Genomic DNA, 21,606 nt, shown 5'->3' on the forward strand with positions numbered 1-21,606 from the left:
TCACACAGGGCTTTTTTTGTAGGAAAAGCACAACAGGATCTCATTTGCATATTAGGCCACATCCCCAGACACCAAGCCAGCCGGAACTGTGTTCCTGTGTATTCCTGCTCAAAAAAAGCCCTGGGCTTTTGTGTTGTATTTGTTTTTCTGTAGCAGAAACAATACAGTTTAATATTTATGTTAATCCAAAATCATTATCAAATTAACCAAAATTATTTTCTTTTCAAATTGACTTTACTGGGATATACCCCAAGAACAGACTAATATATAGTAAACATTCAAGGCAGAGAATGGTTAAACAGATCATTACCTAACCTAACAGTTGAACATAACTGGTACCTTGGCATACCTTGTAATTTGTGACAATAGGTTTGACTTCTTCAGTGGCATGATTTTTCAGATCTTCTAAATTCATTACTCCACCATTACTCTTCAGAATCTCAGTTATAGCTTTGGCCACACGGCCTTCATAGAATCCTTGTTTGCCAGATTTAGCCAACTCCTGGAAACAGGAGAATAATAGAGAGGCAAAGGCAAGCTTCTTTTTTTTAAAACAAACAAACAGTGTTGGTGTGAAATCTTTCCACATTGCTCATTTAAAGTACTTCAGAGGTAATCCAAATAGTTGGAACACTGCACGGAGATCAGTGCCTATGGTCAAGTTTGTGCAGTTATCATCCAGTCCACCTCTGTGATGTAAATCAAATTAGGCTTTTATTGAAATGACAGACATAATCACAACAAAGACGGACTTTGCCAAAATTGGTTAACTCTGGTCAAGACACACCTTTATAGCTTTATAGCTGCATTACGCAGTGCAAATGGGCACACAAATTACGGCAGGCAGTCATTCAAAAGCAGTCACCTTACCACCCCACAGTACATAGATTCCTTTTCAAAAGTGACCATGTTGTTCAGACAGCAGATAACTAGTGACCTTGATCTCCCCCAGAAATATGCAGTTGAGGCAGAACGGTTACTTGGGAACTGTGACACAGGACAGATAAGAAATTAGCATAGACAGTCCACAAGCTGTCCTGGAGCTGAGCTGCAGCACTTTAAAGACAGGATTCAGAACTCTGAATTGGGCTTCAAAATTCAGTTATTTTCAGACTGGCATCATATGGCCGCTATAATGAGTGCTGGTCAGTAGTCTGACTACCACATGTTGCAGCAAATGACTCTTCCAGGCTGCTTTCAAAAGACAGTCCCAAGTCAATGCATTACAGAACTCTATGCTAGAGCCTAACTATGCATTATATTTTCCTTATCTCCTCCCCAGGGCATTGTGATCAGACATGTGCTGCAAGTTCCATGCCCAGAACTCAATCCCCAGGTATCTGGGGAATAGTCCAGGCTGGAACCATAGTGCACAGGGGCTTAAACTTTTCGTCCCATGCCATTTTCCCAACCTGAAACAGCTCTGGGGTGCTATTTTTCACTGGAGAAACCATGTGTACTGATGGGTTACATCATGTATGTTTCTCCAGCAGGGCAAACCATACCCTTGAGGCTATTTCAAGTTGGAAAATGGTCATGGAGGAAGGCTTACAGTCCCAGTCCAAATTTGTTTCTGCACACCCAAGAATTGAATTCAGAGAATTTTTGAAGCAAATGTATTCTGCATTCTTGAAGCAAATGTAGTGCACAGTTAGGTCACAAATGTGACTAGAATATAGATAACAGCGGTAGCACCTGGCTCACAGGAACAATTCGAGGCCTGAAGAATGCACTACTTTGTGCACTACTTCGTAGTCTTTTGAGGAAAGGCATCAAGAATTGGTGTTTGAGTTGTCAATATTCAGAAAGTGTCCACATAAAGTAATTACTTCTACTAAAAGTGTGGGATGAATAACTGAACACATGCCACTGCAGACAGGTAGGTACTAGTTACCCTCTCAAATGAGAGGAAGGGAATAGAAATCTTCTCTCCCAACTTGTATTGTGTACATGTCTATAAGTAACCACAGAAATAGTTACAGATACTAAAATAAACTTATAAATAATTGACTCATTTTTAAAAAATGCAAACAACAACAACCTTGATTAGTCATTGACAAGAATTATGCCAGTTTGCTATGGAGCCTCTCTATGGGAGTAGGACCAAGCCACATTGTAGCCAGGGGGCGCTGCCTGCCTCTGGGAGTACCCTACAAATGGTGGGGTCCCCAGCTTTGGATCTAAGATGGAAGCCACTTGTCAGAAATAGGCCAAGTGAAGCCACTCTCTGCAAAGGGCCAAAGAAACATGTCTGGGTTTGTTCTGATTACAACATAGGCAGCCTCCTGGCTGGCTCCTTTCTCCCTCCCAAAGGAATGTACAGAACAATAGGGTTCACAGGTAATGTATTGCTCATGACTTAACCTCCGGCTAACTAACTAATGGTCCATCTTCCTGCCTTCCTGTCACAACTCAGCTTCTTTTGTTTACCTCTATGCTAAGACATGTTGTGCAAATCTTTTGTTTTCTATCCTGACTTCTCCTCAAAGTATCAAAACTAGATTGATACCAAACATTAAGCCCATCGAAACTAAATTGATATCAAACATTAAGCCCATCATGGCCCTTCCTGACAAATATTAAGGGTCATTCTCGTCTTTGTCTTGAATTGGTAATCTATTTAGGAACCCTGGAAAGACCCATCAAATGACCATTAAGAGTCATCATAGCTCTGGGAGGGTCCCTGCCCCTCCAAACGCTGAGAGCAAATCACATGACAGTGTTCAATCTAGGTACATAGACAGGTTGCACTCCCATTACTCTAAGTAATGGGCCTCTTAGACGTGGCACGATGGCTGTGCACATCTCCATCTTTAATTTCTATGTCTGCGCATCTGGATTAGGTAAATATTACCTCTGTAATAATTCCTAAAAGTCTCTATTCCTCACCACTATTTTCCTAGTCTTCTGATTGCATGTATTTATTGCTTGTGTATGTGTAACTGTATTTTTACATATTTTTCTTAGCAAACTTTTTAAAAACTATTTTAACTCTGGAGTCTTCCTTCTGATACTGGACCTTTGTATTATTGGTAAAAGATCCCTGCTACAAAATAGCTCTACCTAGGTCTACCTTTTGCTAATTCCCCCATCAAAAAGAGGAGTAACAACATGATGAACCACATATTACAACCACTGCACAGAAGAAATACAACACAGAAACATGACTTCTATGTGCAACTGCCATAATGTATGAAATGATCCTTGAAAGCACAATTAATTAGGATTTAGAGCAAAATTCATATTATTATTATTATGTGATTATTTATAGTCCACTTTTCTCAGCAAGACTCAAAGTGAGATTACATAATGTAATCAAGGGTAACCAATAGAATGGGACATCCAATGAGCAATACAATAGGGTTTGGACTACAGAAATCTGAAAACAAACAGACATTTCAAACAGAGCTTTAAAAAAAAAAGCATGCGCTATTAAACATATGTTAAGTGGTGCAAAAACTACCTGGTCTGAAGCATACTTAGTGTTAGAAAGCAACAGAGTGGTGTAGGTCACAGTCCCTGATCTTTTACCAATGCAACTTTCTGCTATTTCATTACAGTAGGGATCTATTTACCTGTGCAAAAATACCCCTCTTGAATTATTCCATTTTGCATAGTTTGTGGAAAGCTCAGACAGTCGGAGCATTCCTAGCCTATCAGGTTATGAGATTTTGGGAGGTCAAATCTGAACAGCTTTGTTTTATTGAGTAAACAGACATTGCCAGGGCTCCCTGACTCAAGGCCATGACTCAAGGCCATGATGCACAAGGGGAGGAGGAATTAAAGCTTTCCCTATGTCATATTCCTGACCTGAAATGTTCTCCTTGGAGACCACCTATATACCTTCCCCAGCAGGGCAAGTATTAGCTTCAGTCAAGTCACTTCAGGTCGGGAAAAAATATAGGGAAAATACTCCCCCTTGCTGCAAGTTTAGGGTTGCCAAGTCCAATTCAAGAAATATCTGGAGACTTTGGGGGTGGAGCCAGGAGACTTTGGGGGTGGAGCCAGGAGACATTGGGGCGGAGCCAGGAGCAAGGGTGTGACAAGCATAATTGAACTCCAAGGGAGTTCTGGCCATCACATTTAAAGGGACAGCACACCTTTTAAAACGCCTTCCTTCCATAGAAAATAATGAAGGATAGGGGCACCTTATTTTGGGGCTCATAAAATTGGACCCCCTGGTTCAATCCTTTTGAAACTTGGGGGGCATTTTGGGGAGGGGCACTAGATGCTATACTGAAAATTTTGCACCTCTACCTCAAAAAACAGCCCCCCCCAGAGCCCCCGATACCCGCTGATCAATTCCCCTTCATTCCCTATGGGAATTGTTGGTGGAGGTGCATAATGGCTGTGCGGGCGGGGCTTCCCCCGCTGGCCAGCTGGCTGGGGGAGGGGGGAAGCCTGTAAAATCAGGGGATCCCCCGCTGGGACCTGGGGATTGGGAAGTCTATGCAAGTTCAATCCATATAATGGGTGAGAAGGTTTAATAAAAGCTACTTGGGAGATCCATTCATTAATCCACGCATTGACCCATCAACTTCTAATCCAGTCTGGCTCTTGAACATGCCTAATATTCTTTGTTGCATCTCTGTAATTACTTATGAATCATAAAATGGAGTTCTAATTCTCTGGACCCACCCAACAGCCTAAGACTGACTGGCAATAATGTGAAAAGGAGAGACAGCTAAAGATGCCCAGGCATTCTTTGCCTGTGCTAGAATAAATCTGTCAATTTGGAACTATATTCAGAACTATATGCTGAAAAAATGAAACATATTCCTGATTATGAAATCAGGCCTAGCAGTATCAAATTATGATTGTGCACATCATTCCAGAACGACCAGAACAGAACAGGTCTAGGGTTGCCAATGCCCAGGTGGGGACAGGGGATCCCCCGGTTTGGAGACCCTCCCCATGCTTCAGGGTCATCAGAAAGCGGGGGGAGGGGAGGGAAATGTCTGCTGGGAACTCTATTATTCCATATGGAGATTTATTCCCATAGAAAATCATGGAGAATTGATCTGCGGGTATCTGGGGCTCTGGGGGGGCTGTTTTCTGGGGTAGAGACACCAAATTTTCAGTATAGCATCTAGTACCTCTCCCCAAAATACCCCCCAAGTTTCAAAAAGATTGGATCAGGGGGTCCAATTCTATGAGCCCTAAAAGAAGGTGCCCCTATCCTTCATTATTTCCTATGGAAGGAAGGAATTGAAAAGGTGTGCCGTCCCTTTAAATGTGATGGCCAGAACTCTCTTTGGAGTTCAATTATGCTTGTCACAGCCTTGATATTGGCCCCACCCCTAATGTCTCCTGGCTCCACCCCCCAAAGTCTCCTGGCTCCACCCCCAAAGTTCCCAGATATTTCTTGAATTAGACTTGGCAACCCTTAACAGGACATGGTTCCTGGTGGTTATATGGCTTGGTTGGTTCCAATTCAACACAAGCAGCTCCGCTCAAGGAACACAGTGGCTTTGCTGCTGCCACCCTTCCCTGCTATGGTTCCTACTATTGAAGGATGAGGAACCCATGGGGAGGATGTGAGTGGGGGGGGGGGAGAAGCACATTGGATGTGAAATAATCAGAAAACCCTGCACCAACACAAACACTCTTCTTCTCTTTGGAAGAGCAGCTTTGGCTCCATGTCATGATTTCTCAACATGAGATGTATTGACTCACTCAAAGAAACTATAGGCCTCAGTTTGTAAGACTTGAGCTGATGTTTTGGAGGTCATTAATTCACAGGGTTGTTATAAGTCAGAAGCAGAGTTGCCACCCCCAGGTTGGGAAATATCAGGAGATTTGGGGTGGGGTGAGCCTGAGGAGGGCAAGGACTTTAGTGGGATATAATGCCATAGAGTCCAACTTCCAAAGCAACCATTTTCTCCGGGTGAACTGATCTCTGTCTCCTGGAGATCAGTTGTAATAGCAGGAGATCTCCAGCCATCATCTGGAGGCTGGCACTCCTTTTCAGATGCAGCTTGATGGCACTTAACACACACATACACTTCAATTCTAGATCTGTGACATAGATCTATTTAGAAAGCAAGGCTAAATTTTAAAATTAAAAAATTACAGTATGCACAGTAAACGGCTACAGAATTCAAAGAACAGAACTATCTGCTTCTGTACACAAAAAGGAAATTGCCTGTGATTCTCGACCAGATTCCAAGGAAGATCCCCTTCAAAAAAAATGGGGAGGGGAACCAAAGAAGGTAAACTGTTGGTACCTGGTACCAGCAAAGCAATAAATAAAAGGAGGAACCCATTTCCTCATTCTTCTCATGTCATCAATTCATTTACTGCTCTCTATGAACCAGGTTACCACCTGGCACCAAACTGTTAAATATTAACAAGATGTATTAGTCAAGAAAAGCTTGTCATTTATAGAATATGTAAACCACCCAGATCAACCTCACCTAAAACACTGCAGCTAGCGGTCCCTCTATCATATTTGGTGGCAGTGTGAATTCGCCAGGAAATACTGGGCCCAGATTAGTACATGGATACAAAAAATATTAAGAATAAGGCTTCAACATTCTCCAGAATTATATATATTAAATGTCTATAAAGGGAATTTACCTAAACAAGAGAAGAAACTGTTGCTGCATATAATAACTGTTGCAAGAATTTTGTATGCAAAGTATTGGAATATCTCTAAACTGCCAGACAGGGGAGAGTTTTTACAAAGATTATTAGATGCACCTAAGATGGATACCCTAACTGTAAGATTAAAAGGCGGTAATATATGAGATTGTAGAAAGACCTGGGACTATCTATATGATTGGATAAAAAGTATGGGTCTTAGCATGAAGAAACTGGAACTCTGTTATGGTGATGCCTATTAAGCTCCTTGGGTGGAGGGTTGGGTGATGGTTTATGTATGTATTTGTGTGTATTTATATATATGTATAACCTAGTTCTGTACAAGTAATTGATAAATAAAGTGTTGTTTTGTGTTAAAAACAAACAAACAAACACTGCAGCTAGCAAAACATTTGAAGGGAATGCAGTCCTTGGTCACTTCCTCTTGCAGGTTGTTTTAATCTAAATCACAATTTCCTAGAAAGTTGGAAAACCCACATATTTCTTATACCAAAACCAGAAAATGTACTCTTGTCTGTGTCACTTTTGAAAAATCCTCTCCATGACTGCACCCATACAGCATAGGATATTGCACTACTGTTGTGTTACAGGAATTATTCCCATCTGGCTTGTCCACACATGAAAACCAGTTATGAATTTTTCCTGTAGCACAGCAATTGAACAATATCACACAATATGTGGGTGCAACCTACTATTAGCACAGGCAGAAACTGGGTTCTCAAGAAGCTGCTTTTCTCATACACACACAGAGGGCTTTTTTTCTGGAAAAAGAGGTGCCAGAACTCTCAGAAGGGAAGGAAAGGAGAAACACATGGGTGCCCCTCATGAACTTTTAAACTTTTGAGAATTTTGTTTCCACAAAGAGGTTCCGGAACTCCATTCTGCTGCGTTCCCTCAGAAAAAAAGCCTTGCACACACCCACACTCACACACATCCAAGAGTTCTTCCAGCATTCCCAGATGAAAAAGGAACATCTGAAGTTGAAAACAAACGTCTCCAGGGACTGCTTCATTGTATTCAATGTAAATACAGTGCACACATTGCTCTGTAGGTGGGGGTGGACCCCCCCTCCCTGAGCAAAGTTTGAAGCTTTCTTCCAGTTCAAGGAGACTTCCTTACACCTAAGCATCTCAGAAGGTGGAAGAAACAACTCAGGTTGGAAGAAGAATCCTCAAATTGAAGGAAGGCTCCCTGGAAGATGGCTAATTCTACCCCATTATGTGTATCCCTACAATGAACTAAATACCATAGGACATGAAAAAACATGTTGTTACTGTATACTTCTCTATAACGGTATAAAATCTGTCAGCAGAATGGTTGTGGTTACCTTAGGCATGAGCTTCACAAACAACAGCCCAGTCCATCAAATGCAAACAGTATTTCATGCCAACTTTCAGTGTTGTGTAGCATTTACAGCTGAACATGAACAGCTGTACTTGAGGCCTAGAAATATTAATCTTCTCCATACATACTTTAGACAAACTTCAGGAACACTATGGCTAGGATCCAAGGAATTGCACAAATAGTTCTTTGCAACAAAAAAACCTTTGAACTTCCTGAAATACCAACCCACCATGCCACATCACAAAGTCCTTTTGAAATCAAGGGGATTTGTGATTTAAAAAAGGGAACATGTAAAAAAAACTCTCAAGGGACACACCAAAACACTTGGGTATGCTGATAGTAAACCTCTGGATACTTGTCGACATGGCCTGTACTCTAAAGGAAAATAATAGACGTGTAGCATTTGTTTTGATTAGCTACACCAAGCAACATGCACCATATGTCTGTGGCGGATGGACTCTGCTCCCTACAAGGCTCTGTAACTGCTCAATTTCTTTGCACTAGGAAGCTGTCATTCAAAGTAGCATGACCTACTGTTTCTATCTGTGCAGTTTATACTCATCTTAGCAAGATCTGTCCACTGTCCCTTAACATTCCCTTCTGAAGAACCTGACCTACAGCTGCTCAGTTCTTTGAGCCATCAGAACACCTAAATCAAGAGCAACCATGGAAGGTCATGTCACCTCTGCTGACACAAGCACGTAAGGACACTGCAGCATGTCATCCACGACCTTGAGCCCAGAGGCAGGTTCTACATAAATGAAAGAACAAGGAGGGAAAACACAAGCAGGTTTTAAAGCACTAGTGGATGAAACTACATTAATATAAGTTGGAAAGTGGAATGGGAAGAAGACAAGTAATAACAACAAAAAAACATTCTTTTCTTCAATTCCATCTCCCCTGTTCTATTTATTTATATCTGTGGCAGTAGAGCTGGTTTTCAGCATTACATTAGTTTCATAATAAGGCTAAGAGGCAGCGTTTGTGAGTCAGGATACTGAGGTTTATGATCAGAACAAACATTTTTAAACATTTGCTAAAGTAAAGCTTAGTCAGGAATCAAACTTAATTGAACTGAAACTAAATTTTATGTACAACATTTCCATACTTCTACTGGTTAAAACATTTCTCTTTTGATAAATACTACTCTCTACCATTCTCTCAGACTGCAAATCTCACTTCCTACCAAGAGATCCTGATGGGGCCAGTGAAAAGTAGCATGGGATCAATTTCCCATCCAGCACTGTCCCAGCTAATCTGCTGTTCAACAAATCAGCAAAAAAATAGTTCCTAAGTGGCTTAATTATCCCATATATGTTCAAGCAAAACCATTATGAGACCTAATAATATCAGATATTCCATTCTGAGCTCATCTACTTGCTCATCCTCCGATGAGATATGCACTATCATGTGTCAGCAATGCCCTTCCCTTCCGCTCTCCACACTGAGCAAATCTATATTTATTCAAAAGTTTCACACACTACTGTTCAGGATTTAACTGAAGTTTAGGGGTTTTTTATTTTACTACAACTCAACACTCTTTTTAAAAGTGTGTGACTCATTATAGGTGCTAACTAGCTTAGCTTAACTAGTGAGTGGATTTTTCCTCATTCGGTTTGAAACTTTCTTCATTCTGTACATTTAATGGTCAATGGATCCTGCTGTTTGTTTTTCAGATTGACTACATGAATGCAAAATGAGGATCCACTTATAGCAACTGAAAAACTGGGTTTTGTTAGGGATGCCAGCCTCCAGGTGGGACTTGGGGATCCCCTGGAATTTCTGCTCATCTGCAGACTACAGAGATGAGTTCCCTTGGAGAAAACGGATGCTTTGGAGGCTGGACTCTATGGCATTGTACCACACTAAAGTCCCCATCCTCCTGAGGCTCCATCCCAGAATATCCAGGTGTTTCCCAACCAGGATCTGGCAAAATCTTGTCCTAGAACAAAGTATGTTGTTAGTCTTTAAGGTAACACAAGACTCCTGCTTATTTTGCCTAACCAGCCTGCCTTTAGTACCTCCTTTGAAATCTAAACAAGCAAAGGATGTGGTTCTGATGTATATCATAGCAGAATCTTGCTGTCAAACTGCTGCCACAGAATTACCAAGCTTTGAGACAGAATACTTCACAAATTAGCATCGGATTAATCATATAGCATAAAACCAGATGTTCAGTTTGTTGTACATTTTATTGAACTGCACACAGTCCTGAAGGTAAAATTAATCATGGAACATCACTATGAAGGGTGGACAACATCTTATCCTTGAGGGACTTTTGCACAATCTGAAGATCATTAGAATCCTCAACTCTTGACTAGGATTCAAAACAAAAATTTAACTGTAACTTGATTCCCAGCTTTCTTAAATATGGAGCAACTACAAATTGACAGTTTGACTTTCTAGGAATATTTGATAAACAAAGAGAGGCTTCTTAGCCAGCTGTGCTAGCCTCCAAAATGTTAAGCAGCTTTACAATGTAAATTAAGAAGAAAATATTTTTAAATAACCCTATCCAACCTTTCCTCCAAGGCTCAGGGTGGTATTCATGGTTCCCCACTGTTACTTTATCTTCAAAACAATCTTATAGGTAGGCTAGACTGTGAGAGTGACTGATCCAAAGTCATGGGCACAGTGGGTGTTCTAACCCAGGATTCCACAGTCCTAGTCCACAAACATACCACACATTTGCAAGGAGTACAGTAACAGCAGACCCCGATCATCCAGAGAGCCTGTTTGGTGAAGTGGTTAAGTGTCCAGATTCTTATCTTGGAGAACCGGGTTTGATTTCCCACTCTTCCACTTGCAGCTGCTGGAATGGCCTTGGGTCAGTCATAGCTCTTGCAGAGCTGTCCTTGAAAGGGCAGTTTCTGTGAGAGCTCTCTCAGCCCCACCTACCTCACAGGGTGTCTGTTGTGGGGAAGGAAGATAAAGGAGACTGTGAGCTGCTCTAAGACTCTGAGATTCAGAATGAAGGGTGGGGTATAAATCCAATATCATATTCATCATTGTTGTCATCCATCACACTTGGGTCCAGCTCTAGATGAGAAAGCCCCTAAACCCATCAGCCAATTACAATCAGCAAGACCAGAAGGAGAAAATGCAGCAGACAGGCTAAATAGATATGCAAAAATAATTTTAAATAACATTTTAATGGATTCATTTAAATCATATCATTTCTGTCAGATGCTTTGGGAGCCAGTTTTTGGCTGGTTGGGGTACAAATGCAATCACAATAAATCTATTCATGGATACAAGTCTCTAAAGATGATACCAGGACTTCTGCAGCTGACCCTTTGTTAACCCCAAGCATCCAGAGATACTTGCTTAAGACAGATCTCCTTACCTTAAAAGTGTTTGCCAAAAATGGATTGTGAAAAACTTGACCATGCTCAGGCGCCTGGCCATCAATCAATAGGTCCTTCCCATGTGGGTTTCCAGCAGCCTGAAGAACATGAACATCATGCTTCCAGTGGTAGGAAGTAATCTCTGACACCGGAAAGCCCTTTTCAGCCAGTTCTATAGCTGGCTGCAGTATCTGCCCCATGGAAAGCTGAATAAATAAATAAGCAGGAAAGACTGTGAGATTATTTTCAGTGGAGTTGCATCTTAAAAAACAAACCTGTGTCCCATTGTATTTGCAATCAAGAGTTGTTCCAACAACAGCTTATGAAGCTTAATTCATACTCTAGTCTAATTCAAAACATCCCCAACCTCTCCAGAAAGTTTAGCAGCATAAACATTTTCAAGATGCCTACATTAAAAAGTAGACTTATTTTTATCTTTCCTACAGGAAATTTCCTAAGGAAGAAAAGGCTTGGGGAGTATTTTTTGACTGCCACATTATGCTCAATCTAAAATGCAGGTAGAGCTTCTAACTACTTATTTCTTCTGCGGCTTGGGGTTTCAGGGAATTGTAATCCTGAACAAGGCACCAACATTTCCCCTCCTACTTACACTCAAATCTACAGAGCTCACAGCATTAGTAGGGCAAGCTAAAACATTCCAAAGAAATAGCAAGGTCTAGTTAGCCTTTAGAACATCACACATGATGTCTTCTCCTTAAGAAGCAGTCCCAAACATACTGTACTTTTAAACAAACATACTCATTAGGAGCTCACATTTTTGCTTCCAAACAACTCAACAGCATCGCACCAGCCAGCCACTGCACCAGGTACCGTGACATTATATGCGTGTAGAGGAGGTGGAGGATTTGCTTCATCAAAGCCATGTTCCTTCAGCAGCCCAAGAGTAAGAAACTGTGGAGACCTCCCACTGCAATGAAAATCAGATGTACACATGGAAAAGGGCAATAAGCATACAGACTGATACCAGGGAGCCTCAGCCAGAGGTCCAAGTAAAAGGACAGTTCTCACAAAGGAGGGAAATAAGCTGTGGGGTCCCGCAGGGCTTTGCATTAAAACTAGTGCTTCTTAGAACATATACCATGTTTGACATTTGTTGGGACACAGATACCTGACCAATCTTTAGCGTGGGGACAAAACTTTAAAAATCGTTGCTTGAAAATGCAAAGCAATAAAGCAAATGTCCCTACAGGGATAAAGAATAAACAACTCTTATCACACTGAAGCTTACAAAAACTGTTCAATGAGAAGGCCTGAAAGCACTCTCCATTCCTTCTTGGAATCAGTGGGTTGGAGGTTTCCTTTAGAGCTGCCAATGCACAATGTTTGAACCAAAAATAGGTTGTTGTTATATATTATTTTAGACTGCTCTGTATAGAATGCTGGGGCTCTTTCGTGACTGACTGGGTATCGTTTATAATGGTTGCTTTTATAGATGGCAGAAACAGCATGCTTTGAAATTTTTCTTAGATTATGAAGTTGTAGCCTTTCACTTTGGTTGCATCCATACCTAAGTTTTTCTTCTTCTTGGCATCCAAACTGCAGTTATAATGGCATGGAGAGTGCTTGTATAAAGAGAACAAGCCTGTATTCTATTCCACTGTTTACTGTATGTATTATCTTGCTCTTACTGCATTGTGTTCTACTTTTTTTTGCATTGTTTCTAATTTTTATGAGCCTAGTCCTATTGCATGGTTGACTGGATATTTCACGCTATTTGAGTCTTACACAATGTAATCCACCTTGAATCCTACTTAGAATTAGAAGGTTTAAAAAAGGTAAAGATAGTCCCCTGTGCAAGCACCAGTCATTTCGGACTCTGGAGTGATAGATCAGAACTAAGTAAATAAATGAATCAAATTATAAATACCTGCTGCCAAGATCTACTGGTTCCTCTGAATTCTCAGCTTCCATTTTTTAAAAGTAAATGTTGAACAAAAATGGGTAAAGTACTGCTTCAGGGAAACTAGTAGATAGTGTCAATAGATCATTATGAAATTATTATGATACAACACAATAGGAATAAGTGGTTGTTGTTTTTTTAAGCACTCAAAAAACCCTCTAATGATACAGCAAGGGGAAATGGCAGGGGAGAATACTGGCTGATGGAAAGAAATGCTCATAAAACTCTGAGTGGAAGCTCTGTTCTCAGTGCAAATGCCTTTGCATTGAAGAAGTTATGATAGGAAAATGGAGAATCTTTAATACGTGCCTTTATCTTCATATCTGCTAAGTGAGAAATGAATATGCCCCCCAATCTTCCCTTGCTATATATAGAGCATGCCTGTGGAAAGGAAGCGGATAAAATGTGTGGATGAAACATGTGTAGAGTAATAAGTATTAACCTCATTTCTGAAATTAGCCATGGACTTAAAAGTGGGTTGCAATCTTTCAGTTTCATAGAATATGACACTTGTCACTCTAACTTCAAAAATGAAAAGAATGGGGTTAAAACATTTGCTGGGTAACTGTGTTAGTCTGTAGCAGAAGAAAATAGCAAGAGTTCAATATGGCCTAATACAATTTGTGGCAAGGTATTGTCCAGACAATGAAAATGACATCAGTGCATCTCAAGGAAAGGAGAGGTGCGAATGGATAGGTATTCAGAAAATGCTGTTCTAGACTTGCCATGAAAATGTTGGCATACTGTGGAGCCATGCAAGGTGCTGTGTCACTGATTTGAATGCATAAATTCTCACCAAACCTGAAGTAGTTCTGGGTGAAAACAAACATGCAGAGTTCATTGGCAAGATCTAACGCTTAGGTGTCATTTACTGTCTTGCTGCAACGGAAACACTGCAATGGACAGCATTATTTTCACATCACAAACAACAACAACACCACAAATATTTAGGATCAAGTAGTCTACATGTATCCATTTCTTTTTACTGGCTGCCTTTAACATAAGAACATAAGAGAAGCCATGTTGGATCAGGCCAATGGCCCATCCAGTCCAACACTCTGTGTCACACAGTGGCCAAAAAATTATATATATATACACACACACATACACACACACACACACACACACATATACATATATATACACACTGTGGCTAATTCCACATGTTAATCATCCTTTGGGTGAAGAAGTACTTCCTTTTATCCGTTTTAACCCGACTGCTCAGCAATTTCATCAAATGCCCACGAGTTCTTGTACTGTGAGAAAGGGAGAAAAGTACGGTACTTCTTTCTCTACTTTCTCCATCCCATGCATAATCTTGTAAACCTCTATCATGTCACCCCGCAGTCGACGTTTCTCCAGGCTAAAGAGCTCCAAGCATTTTAATCTTTCTTCATAGGGAAAGTATTCCAACCCTTTAATCATTCTAGATGCCCTTTTCTGGACTTTTTCCAATGCTATAATATCTTTTTTGAGGTGCGGTGACCAGAATTGTACACAGTATTCCAAATGAGACCGCACCATCGATTTATACATGGGCATTATGATACCGGCTGATTTGTTTTCAATTCCCTTCCTAATAATTCCCAGCATGGCGTTGGCCTTTTTAATTGCAATCGCACACTGTCTTGGCATTTTCAGTGAGTTATCTACCACGATCCCAAGATCTCTCTCTTGGTAAGTCTCTGCCAGTTCACACCCCATCAACTTGTATTTGTAGCTGGGATTTTTGGCCCCAATGTGCATTACTTTGCACTTGGCCACACTGAACCTCATCTGCCACGTTGACGCCAACTCACCCAGCCTCAACAGATCCCTTTGGACTACATGGAGAGATTCAGCTACTTTTTTTCCTGCTGTATAGATGCAGTGATTGAGAGGTGTATAGATGCAGTGATACAGAGGTGTGGTTTCCCTCTCTCTCTATCACTGCATCTATACAGCAGGAAAAACAGTAGCTGCATGTATTCTTAAAGATAGCCAGTAAAAAAGAATTGGATACCTGTAGACTAAAAAACAAGACCTGGAGCTGACTGCAGCTCAGATCACGAGCTACTCATCACAAAATTCAGGCTCAAACTGAAGAAAACTGAGGAAGCCATTAGGCCATTCAGGTTTGACCTTGATCACATCCCTTATGAATATACAGTGGAGGTGAAGAATAGGTTTAAGGAGCTAGAATTGATAGACAGAGTGCCTGAAGAACTATGGATGGAGGTTCATAACATTGTACAGAAGGCAGCAATCAGCACCATCCCAAAGAAAAAGAAATGCAAGAAAGCAAAGTGGCTGCCTAATGAGGCTTTTCAAATAGCTGAGGAAAGAAGGAAAGTGAAAGGTAAAGGTGAAAAGGAAAGATTCACTCAACTGAATGCAGAAGGAACAATGCAAAGCAATAGAGGAAAATAATAGAATGGGAAGGACAAGAGATCTGTTCAAGAAAATTGGAGAAATCAAGGGAACGTTTCGTGCAAAGATGGCCATGATAAAGGACAAAAATGGTAGGGACCTAACAGAAGCAGAAGAGATCAGGAAGAGGTGGCAAGAATACACAGAAGGATTATACAAGGATCTCAATGTCTGGGACAACCATGACAGTGAAATCGATGACGATCTTGAGCCAGACATGCTGGAGAGTGACGTCAAATGGGCTTTAGAAAGTATTACTAACAACAAAGCGAGCAGAGATGATGGTATCCCAGCTGAGCTATTCAAAGTCCTAAAAGAGGATGCTGTTAAAGTGATGCACACATTATGTCAACAAATTTGGAAAACACAACAGTGGCCACAGGAATGGAAAAGATTGGTTTATATTCCAATCCCAAAGAAGGGTAATGCCAAGGAATGTTCAAGCTATCGCACCATTGCACTCATTTCACATGCCAGCAAGGTCATGTTAAAGATCCTACAAGCTAGGCTTCAGCAGTATGTAGATTGGGAACTACCAGAAGTTCAAGCTGGGTTTTGGAGAGGTAGAGGAACTAGAGATCAAATTGCCAACATTCGATGGATTATGGAGAAAGCACGGGAGTGTCAGAAAAACATCTATTTCTGCTTCATTGACTATGCTAAAGCCTTTGATTGTGCAGATCACAACAAACTGTGGCAAGTCCTTAAAGAGATGGGAGTACCAGACCACCTCACATGTCTCCTGAGAAACCTGTATAAGGGTCAAGAAGCAACTGTCAGAATGGGATATGGAACAACGGATTGGTTTAGAATAGGAAAAGGAGTTCGACAAGGATGTATATTGTCACCCTGCTTATTTAATTTATATGCAGAGTACATCATGCAGAATGCTGGCCTGGATGAAGCACAAACCGGAATTAAGATTGCCAGGGAAAACATCAACATCCTCAGATATGCAGATGATACCACTCTAATGGCATAAAGTGAGGAGGACCTAAAGAACCTCTTGTTGACGATGAAAGAGGAGAGCACAAAAGTAGGCTTGAAACTCAACATCAAAAAAACTAAGATCATTGCATCTGGCCCCATCACACCTTGGCAAATAGAAGGGGAAGACATGGACGTAGTGACAGACTTCACATTTCTGGGATCCAAGATCACTGCAGATGGTGACTGTAGCCATGAAATTAAAAGACGTTTGCTCCTTGGGAGGACAGCTATGGTGAACCTGGGCAGTATAATGAAAAGTAGAGACATCACCCGCCAACAAAAGTCCGTATAGTCAAAGCTATGGTATTCCAAGTAGTAAAGTATGGCTGTGAGAGCTGAACCATAAGGAAGGCCGAGCGCAGAAGAATAGATGCTTTTGAGATGTGGTGCTGGAGAAGACTCTTGAGAATCCATTGGACTGCAAGAAGATCCAATCAGTCAGTCCTAAGGGAAATCAACCCAGACTGTTCCCTGGAAGGTCAGATGCTGAAGCTCAAATACTTTGGCCACCAAATGAGAAGGGAGCACTCCCTGGAGAAGATCCTGATGATAGGAAAGACAGAAGACAAAAGAAGAAGGGGACAGCAAAAGATGAGATGGCTGGACAGTGTTACTGACGTAACAAACACGAATTTGGGCAGACTTTGGAAGATGGTGGAAGACAGGAGGGCCTGGTGTGACTTTGTCCATGGGGTCACAAAGAGTCGGATTCAACTGTGCGACTGAACAAAAACAAAGACTAAAAAAGGTAAAGGTAGTCCCCTGTGCAACCCATGGGGTGACATCAGAACATGACATTTTCTTGGCAGACTTTTTACAGGGTGGTTTGCCATTGCCTTCCCCAGTCATTTACCTCCAGCAAGCTGGGTACTCATTTTACTGACCTCGGAAGGATGGAAGGCTGAGTCAACCTTAAGCTGTAGACTACTTGAGCCTAAATATTTGTGGTGCTGTTGTCATCTGTGATGTGAAAACAATGCTGTCTTTTTGCGATATTTACTTGACCTTTTGGTTATTCAAAGAACAGGACCCTTGTAGAAAAAGGTGACAACTTGGGTACACCACCACAGCTACCTAAAAGACTACAGATATTCTCTAGCAACCATGGTATTTAGCTTCACTGGCAGCCATCATGTTGCTTTTTAGAACAAGTTGCAACTTTCGCTTCAAGCTCTGCTCTGTGTTTTTCCATCAAGCTCCCCACTGGTTTTTGATTAATTTGGCTCATTTTGCTCCTTTTTAATGGCTCCAGTATGCTTTTACAATCAACTATTGCAATGAATAATGGAAAATAGTTTCCTAAGGAAACGATGCTTTCATTATATTTTCATTGGGGTGCCTGGCACAGTGTGCACTCCATAACCCCTGGAAACACCTCAAAAACATTACATTTAAAGTGATTTCCTGTTTCTTTGTAAAAGGTGCAGAAGGAAAAGCAGGCTTATGACTAGCAGCATACTCTGCTCTTGGCTTCCTGAAACAGCAATAGGAACATAAAAGCACATGGAACTGATGGTATCCTTTAAAAGTACCTTCCTCTTAACATGCAGTATTGACCTGTTGTGGAAGGACAGTTATTCCTCTGCAATAATGAAAATTTGAACAGAATTCAAAATGTGGGAAAATCAGAAGTAAAAGGAAATGAGGTGCAAAGCTGGGCAATGACCTCTTAATTAAAACAAAGGCCTTCCAAATGAATCAAGAACTGTAGACTTTACATCCATCAAGATGGTCTTTCTAATGTTTATCAAGATCAGCTTGAAAATAAATTAGAGTGATGTTGTGCACACAAGCCTGAAGGCATACACACAAAAACTGAACAAATGCTATTCATCCTCATCTGAATGCCATTTGTCCTGAACCAGTTTGATGTAGTGGTTAAGGGCGTGGACTCTAATCTGGGAGAACCAGGTGTGATTCCTCACTCCTCCACAAGCACCTGCTGAGTGATCTTAGGTCAGTCACAGTTCTTGAAACTTGAAAGAGCACTCTTAGCCCCATCTACCTCACAGCGTGTCTGTTGTAGGGAGAGGAAAGAAAAGGAGATTGTAAACCACTCAACTCTGAGTGAAGGGTGGGGTATAAATCCAAACTCTTCTTTTTAAATGCAACAAGCTTAAATAGTATAACTAAATCCACCTTACTGCATATCTGAAATTCCACTGAGAAATCCAATCCAAATAACCTGTTTTCCCTCCCATGAAAATGTACTTATTCTCATGCAGTAACGTTAGTGGCAATAATCTGGCCTTTTCTTACTGCCATAGCAATAACAATTCTCCATCTATATAGCCAGCAGGGTACAGTGCAGGGATTCCAAACATGGTGCCTTTGGCTACCATGGCCCAACTGACACCCTTTCTGGTGCCCACCAAATGTTTTTAGAAAGCAGGTGGGGCCAGACGAAGCTTTCGTTCAACTATTCTGCCTGAAATGTCAAAAAGTTACTCTTACAGTTATGCTTAACTTCACTCCCTGACATTTTGTGAATGGCTCCACCTCCTATGGCTGCCATTTTTTGGTTGGCTCCACTTCCTATGATAACCATTTTGTGATTGCAGCTACCATAGGTTTCGGTTTTATCAAATTTAGGTTTTATTAAATTCATAAAACAATAGAAGACTAACACAGTGCATCATCATAATAAAATCAATTAAATTTAAAACAATTTAAAAACAGTTGGTGCTAATTCTGATATTATTCAAGTTCGATGATGTCAGTATTCCCTGGATTCCTCCCGCTGTTACAAGTCTCAAGGTCAGCTGAAAGCAAGCTGGAAGAATATAGTCTTACAGGCCTTGCGGAATTGGGCAAGGTCCCGCAAGGCTCTAACCTCCTCCAGCAGCTGGTTCCATCAGTAGGGGGCTGCTACTGAGAAGGTGCGATACCTGGTAGCCGTCAGCCTCACCTCTCTCGGACCGGGAATCACTAAAAGATGCTGAGTTCCCTCTGGAGAATCCTGTGTCAGAATTCCAAATGTGCCCCCAGGCTTTAAAAGGTTGGGAACCCCTGGTGTAGTGGTTAGAGAGTTGAACTAGGAGCTGAAAGACCCAGGTTCAAATCTTCACTCTGCCATGGAAGCTCACTGGGTTACCTTGAGCCAGCCGCTTTCTCTCAGCCTAACCTGTTTCACTGTTGTAAGGATAACATGGATCAAAGAACAATGTTGTAAGGTGCTTTGGATCACCATTGGAAAGAAAAGCAGGGTATAAATATGTTATATAAAAACATGCGCTATTAAATTTTGAGCACAACTGCTTGTGAAAAAGCAGGACATAATTCCTTTATACATAAGACAAAATACTGCTGAATATGCCAGTCTACTATAGCTCTATTACACTAAGAAAACGTCTCTTTGTCCCAGTACATGAGAAATACTCCTTCTTTGAAGCTTACCTTCCATTGAGCCCATACACCTGTTTGGTTTTTGCATCATAATAGAGGCAGAAGCAGTCTCCACCTACACCAGTACTGCATGGCTCAGTAACATTTAAGGCAGCTGCTACAGCTACAGCAGCATCCACAGCATTTCCTCTGCTCTTTAAAATATCTGCAATAAGGAAGATCATTAACTTTCTGGGGATAGTCGGGGGAAGGGGAGTCTAAAAGCATAACTACTTGTTATACAGAATAGCAAGTGTTAGCTTAGTAAGTCTACATTACAGAATTATCAAAGTTAAAAGATTAAGAGAAGCTGATTTTTCAAAGTTTAATTAAGTGATCAGAAAATGGTTTTTCATGTTATTCAGATACTGGAAGAGAGGAAGTGTAAATGGCACATCTTTTGTATGCCAAATATAATGTTGAAAAGCGATCTTGCATGGGAGAGACGAATAACACCCAGAGAGGAAGTGTCACCTGTATCTCCCCCATCTGCAAGTCCATATTTAAATTTGATTGGTCACTTGGACTAGAAAAAGACAATTAACTTCCTGTCTCTTGTTCCTCCAAGCAGCCTAAAAGTGCTTAAATAAAAAATCATGTAAAGATGTCGATCTGCAGTCCAAAGAACCAGCATGAAGTTTATTTGAATTTCACAGTTTTTTGTTCGTTTGTATGTTTTTTTTGCTCTCTTTGCGAGCTCTGTCATCTCATCTCACCTAGGCATAGCCTGGTATACTCACAGAAGGCTTAAGATGAATAACAACCTTATTTTGTATATAAAAAACAAACTGTGAGAAACTTATTTCTTTAAAAATATATGACTTTTTCCCTCCTAAAAAGTAGGCCTCATTTTTTGGAGGGGAGGAAAGTCTCCACCACACATACACAAACATACACAGCTAAATTCAATTCTAAGATTATTCCTATTTCCTATTCTTATTTCCATAAAGGTACTAGAAACCTCCTGCTAATGTTGACTTTGTCATATTCTCAAACATTAAATAAGAAATTGCTGCAGATATTTGGTTTGACTGTCATGGATTAATTAAAGTGGGTATATACACTTTTGGCAAATTAAAAAAGTGCCATTACTCTTATATAAGGTTGCACTGACCGTCGTGAGAAGATTGTAATCAATATACAGGGAAAGACAGCCCCCTCCCAAGGAAATCACCAGCTCCCACTCAAAGGAACAATTCAATTCAAAGAAAATTACCAAGTCCAGCATTTGTTGCAAGGGGCTGGCTGGATGCAACACAACCACTCATGCAAACCACGGGAGATCTTCGAGAGCAGAACTTCATCTGAGACATTACTTGGATAACAGCATGAATTCTGTAAAGAAATACACATTAAGAACAGAACTTTTTAATCCACCAGTCATTAAATACAAACAGCACTTCACAAAATGCCACACGTTTTTGCAAAACACAAGACGCAGGTCTTATTCTTCAATGTTTCATTTGTTTTTACTGAACTGAGTTCTATCCAGTGAGCTAATGAATATCATCCCAGCTTCAATATTAGTTATATTGTGTCTTCTTAAATATTAAATCTATTAACTATAACCTTCTCAATTACCAAGGTATTTCTGCACGTGAAGGGTTA

General features: G+C 40.8%; 1 protein-coding gene across 1 annotated transcript in view; it reads right to left on the bottom strand.

Moving 5' to 3' along the window:
• LOC132573383 (glutathione hydrolase-like YwrD proenzyme) overlaps positions 1 to 21,328 on the bottom strand; it is a 45,408-nt gene extending 24,080 nt beyond the window's left edge. Inside the window, exons 1-5 of the mRNA XM_060240886.1 lie at positions 21,215 to 21,328; positions 20,011 to 20,164; positions 12,069 to 12,222; positions 11,294 to 11,500; positions 350 to 502 (exon numbers count right to left, since the gene is read on the bottom strand). Coding sequence (XP_060096869.1) covers positions 350 to 502; positions 11,294 to 11,500; positions 12,069 to 12,222; positions 20,011 to 20,164; positions 21,215 to 21,311 — 765 coding nt within the window. The 5' untranslated portion in view covers positions 21,312 to 21,328. The remainder of the gene's footprint in view (positions 1 to 349; positions 503 to 11,293; positions 11,501 to 12,068; positions 12,223 to 20,010; positions 20,165 to 21,214) is intronic.
• Positions 21,329 to 21,606: the final 278 nt, after the last annotated feature.

This window comes from Heteronotia binoei, chromosome 6, assembly GCF_032191835.1.
Source record: "Heteronotia binoei isolate CCM8104 ecotype False Entrance Well chromosome 6, APGP_CSIRO_Hbin_v1, whole genome shotgun sequence".
In the NCBI taxonomy this organism is placed as follows: Eukaryota; Metazoa; Chordata; class Lepidosauria; order Squamata; family Gekkonidae; genus Heteronotia; species Heteronotia binoei.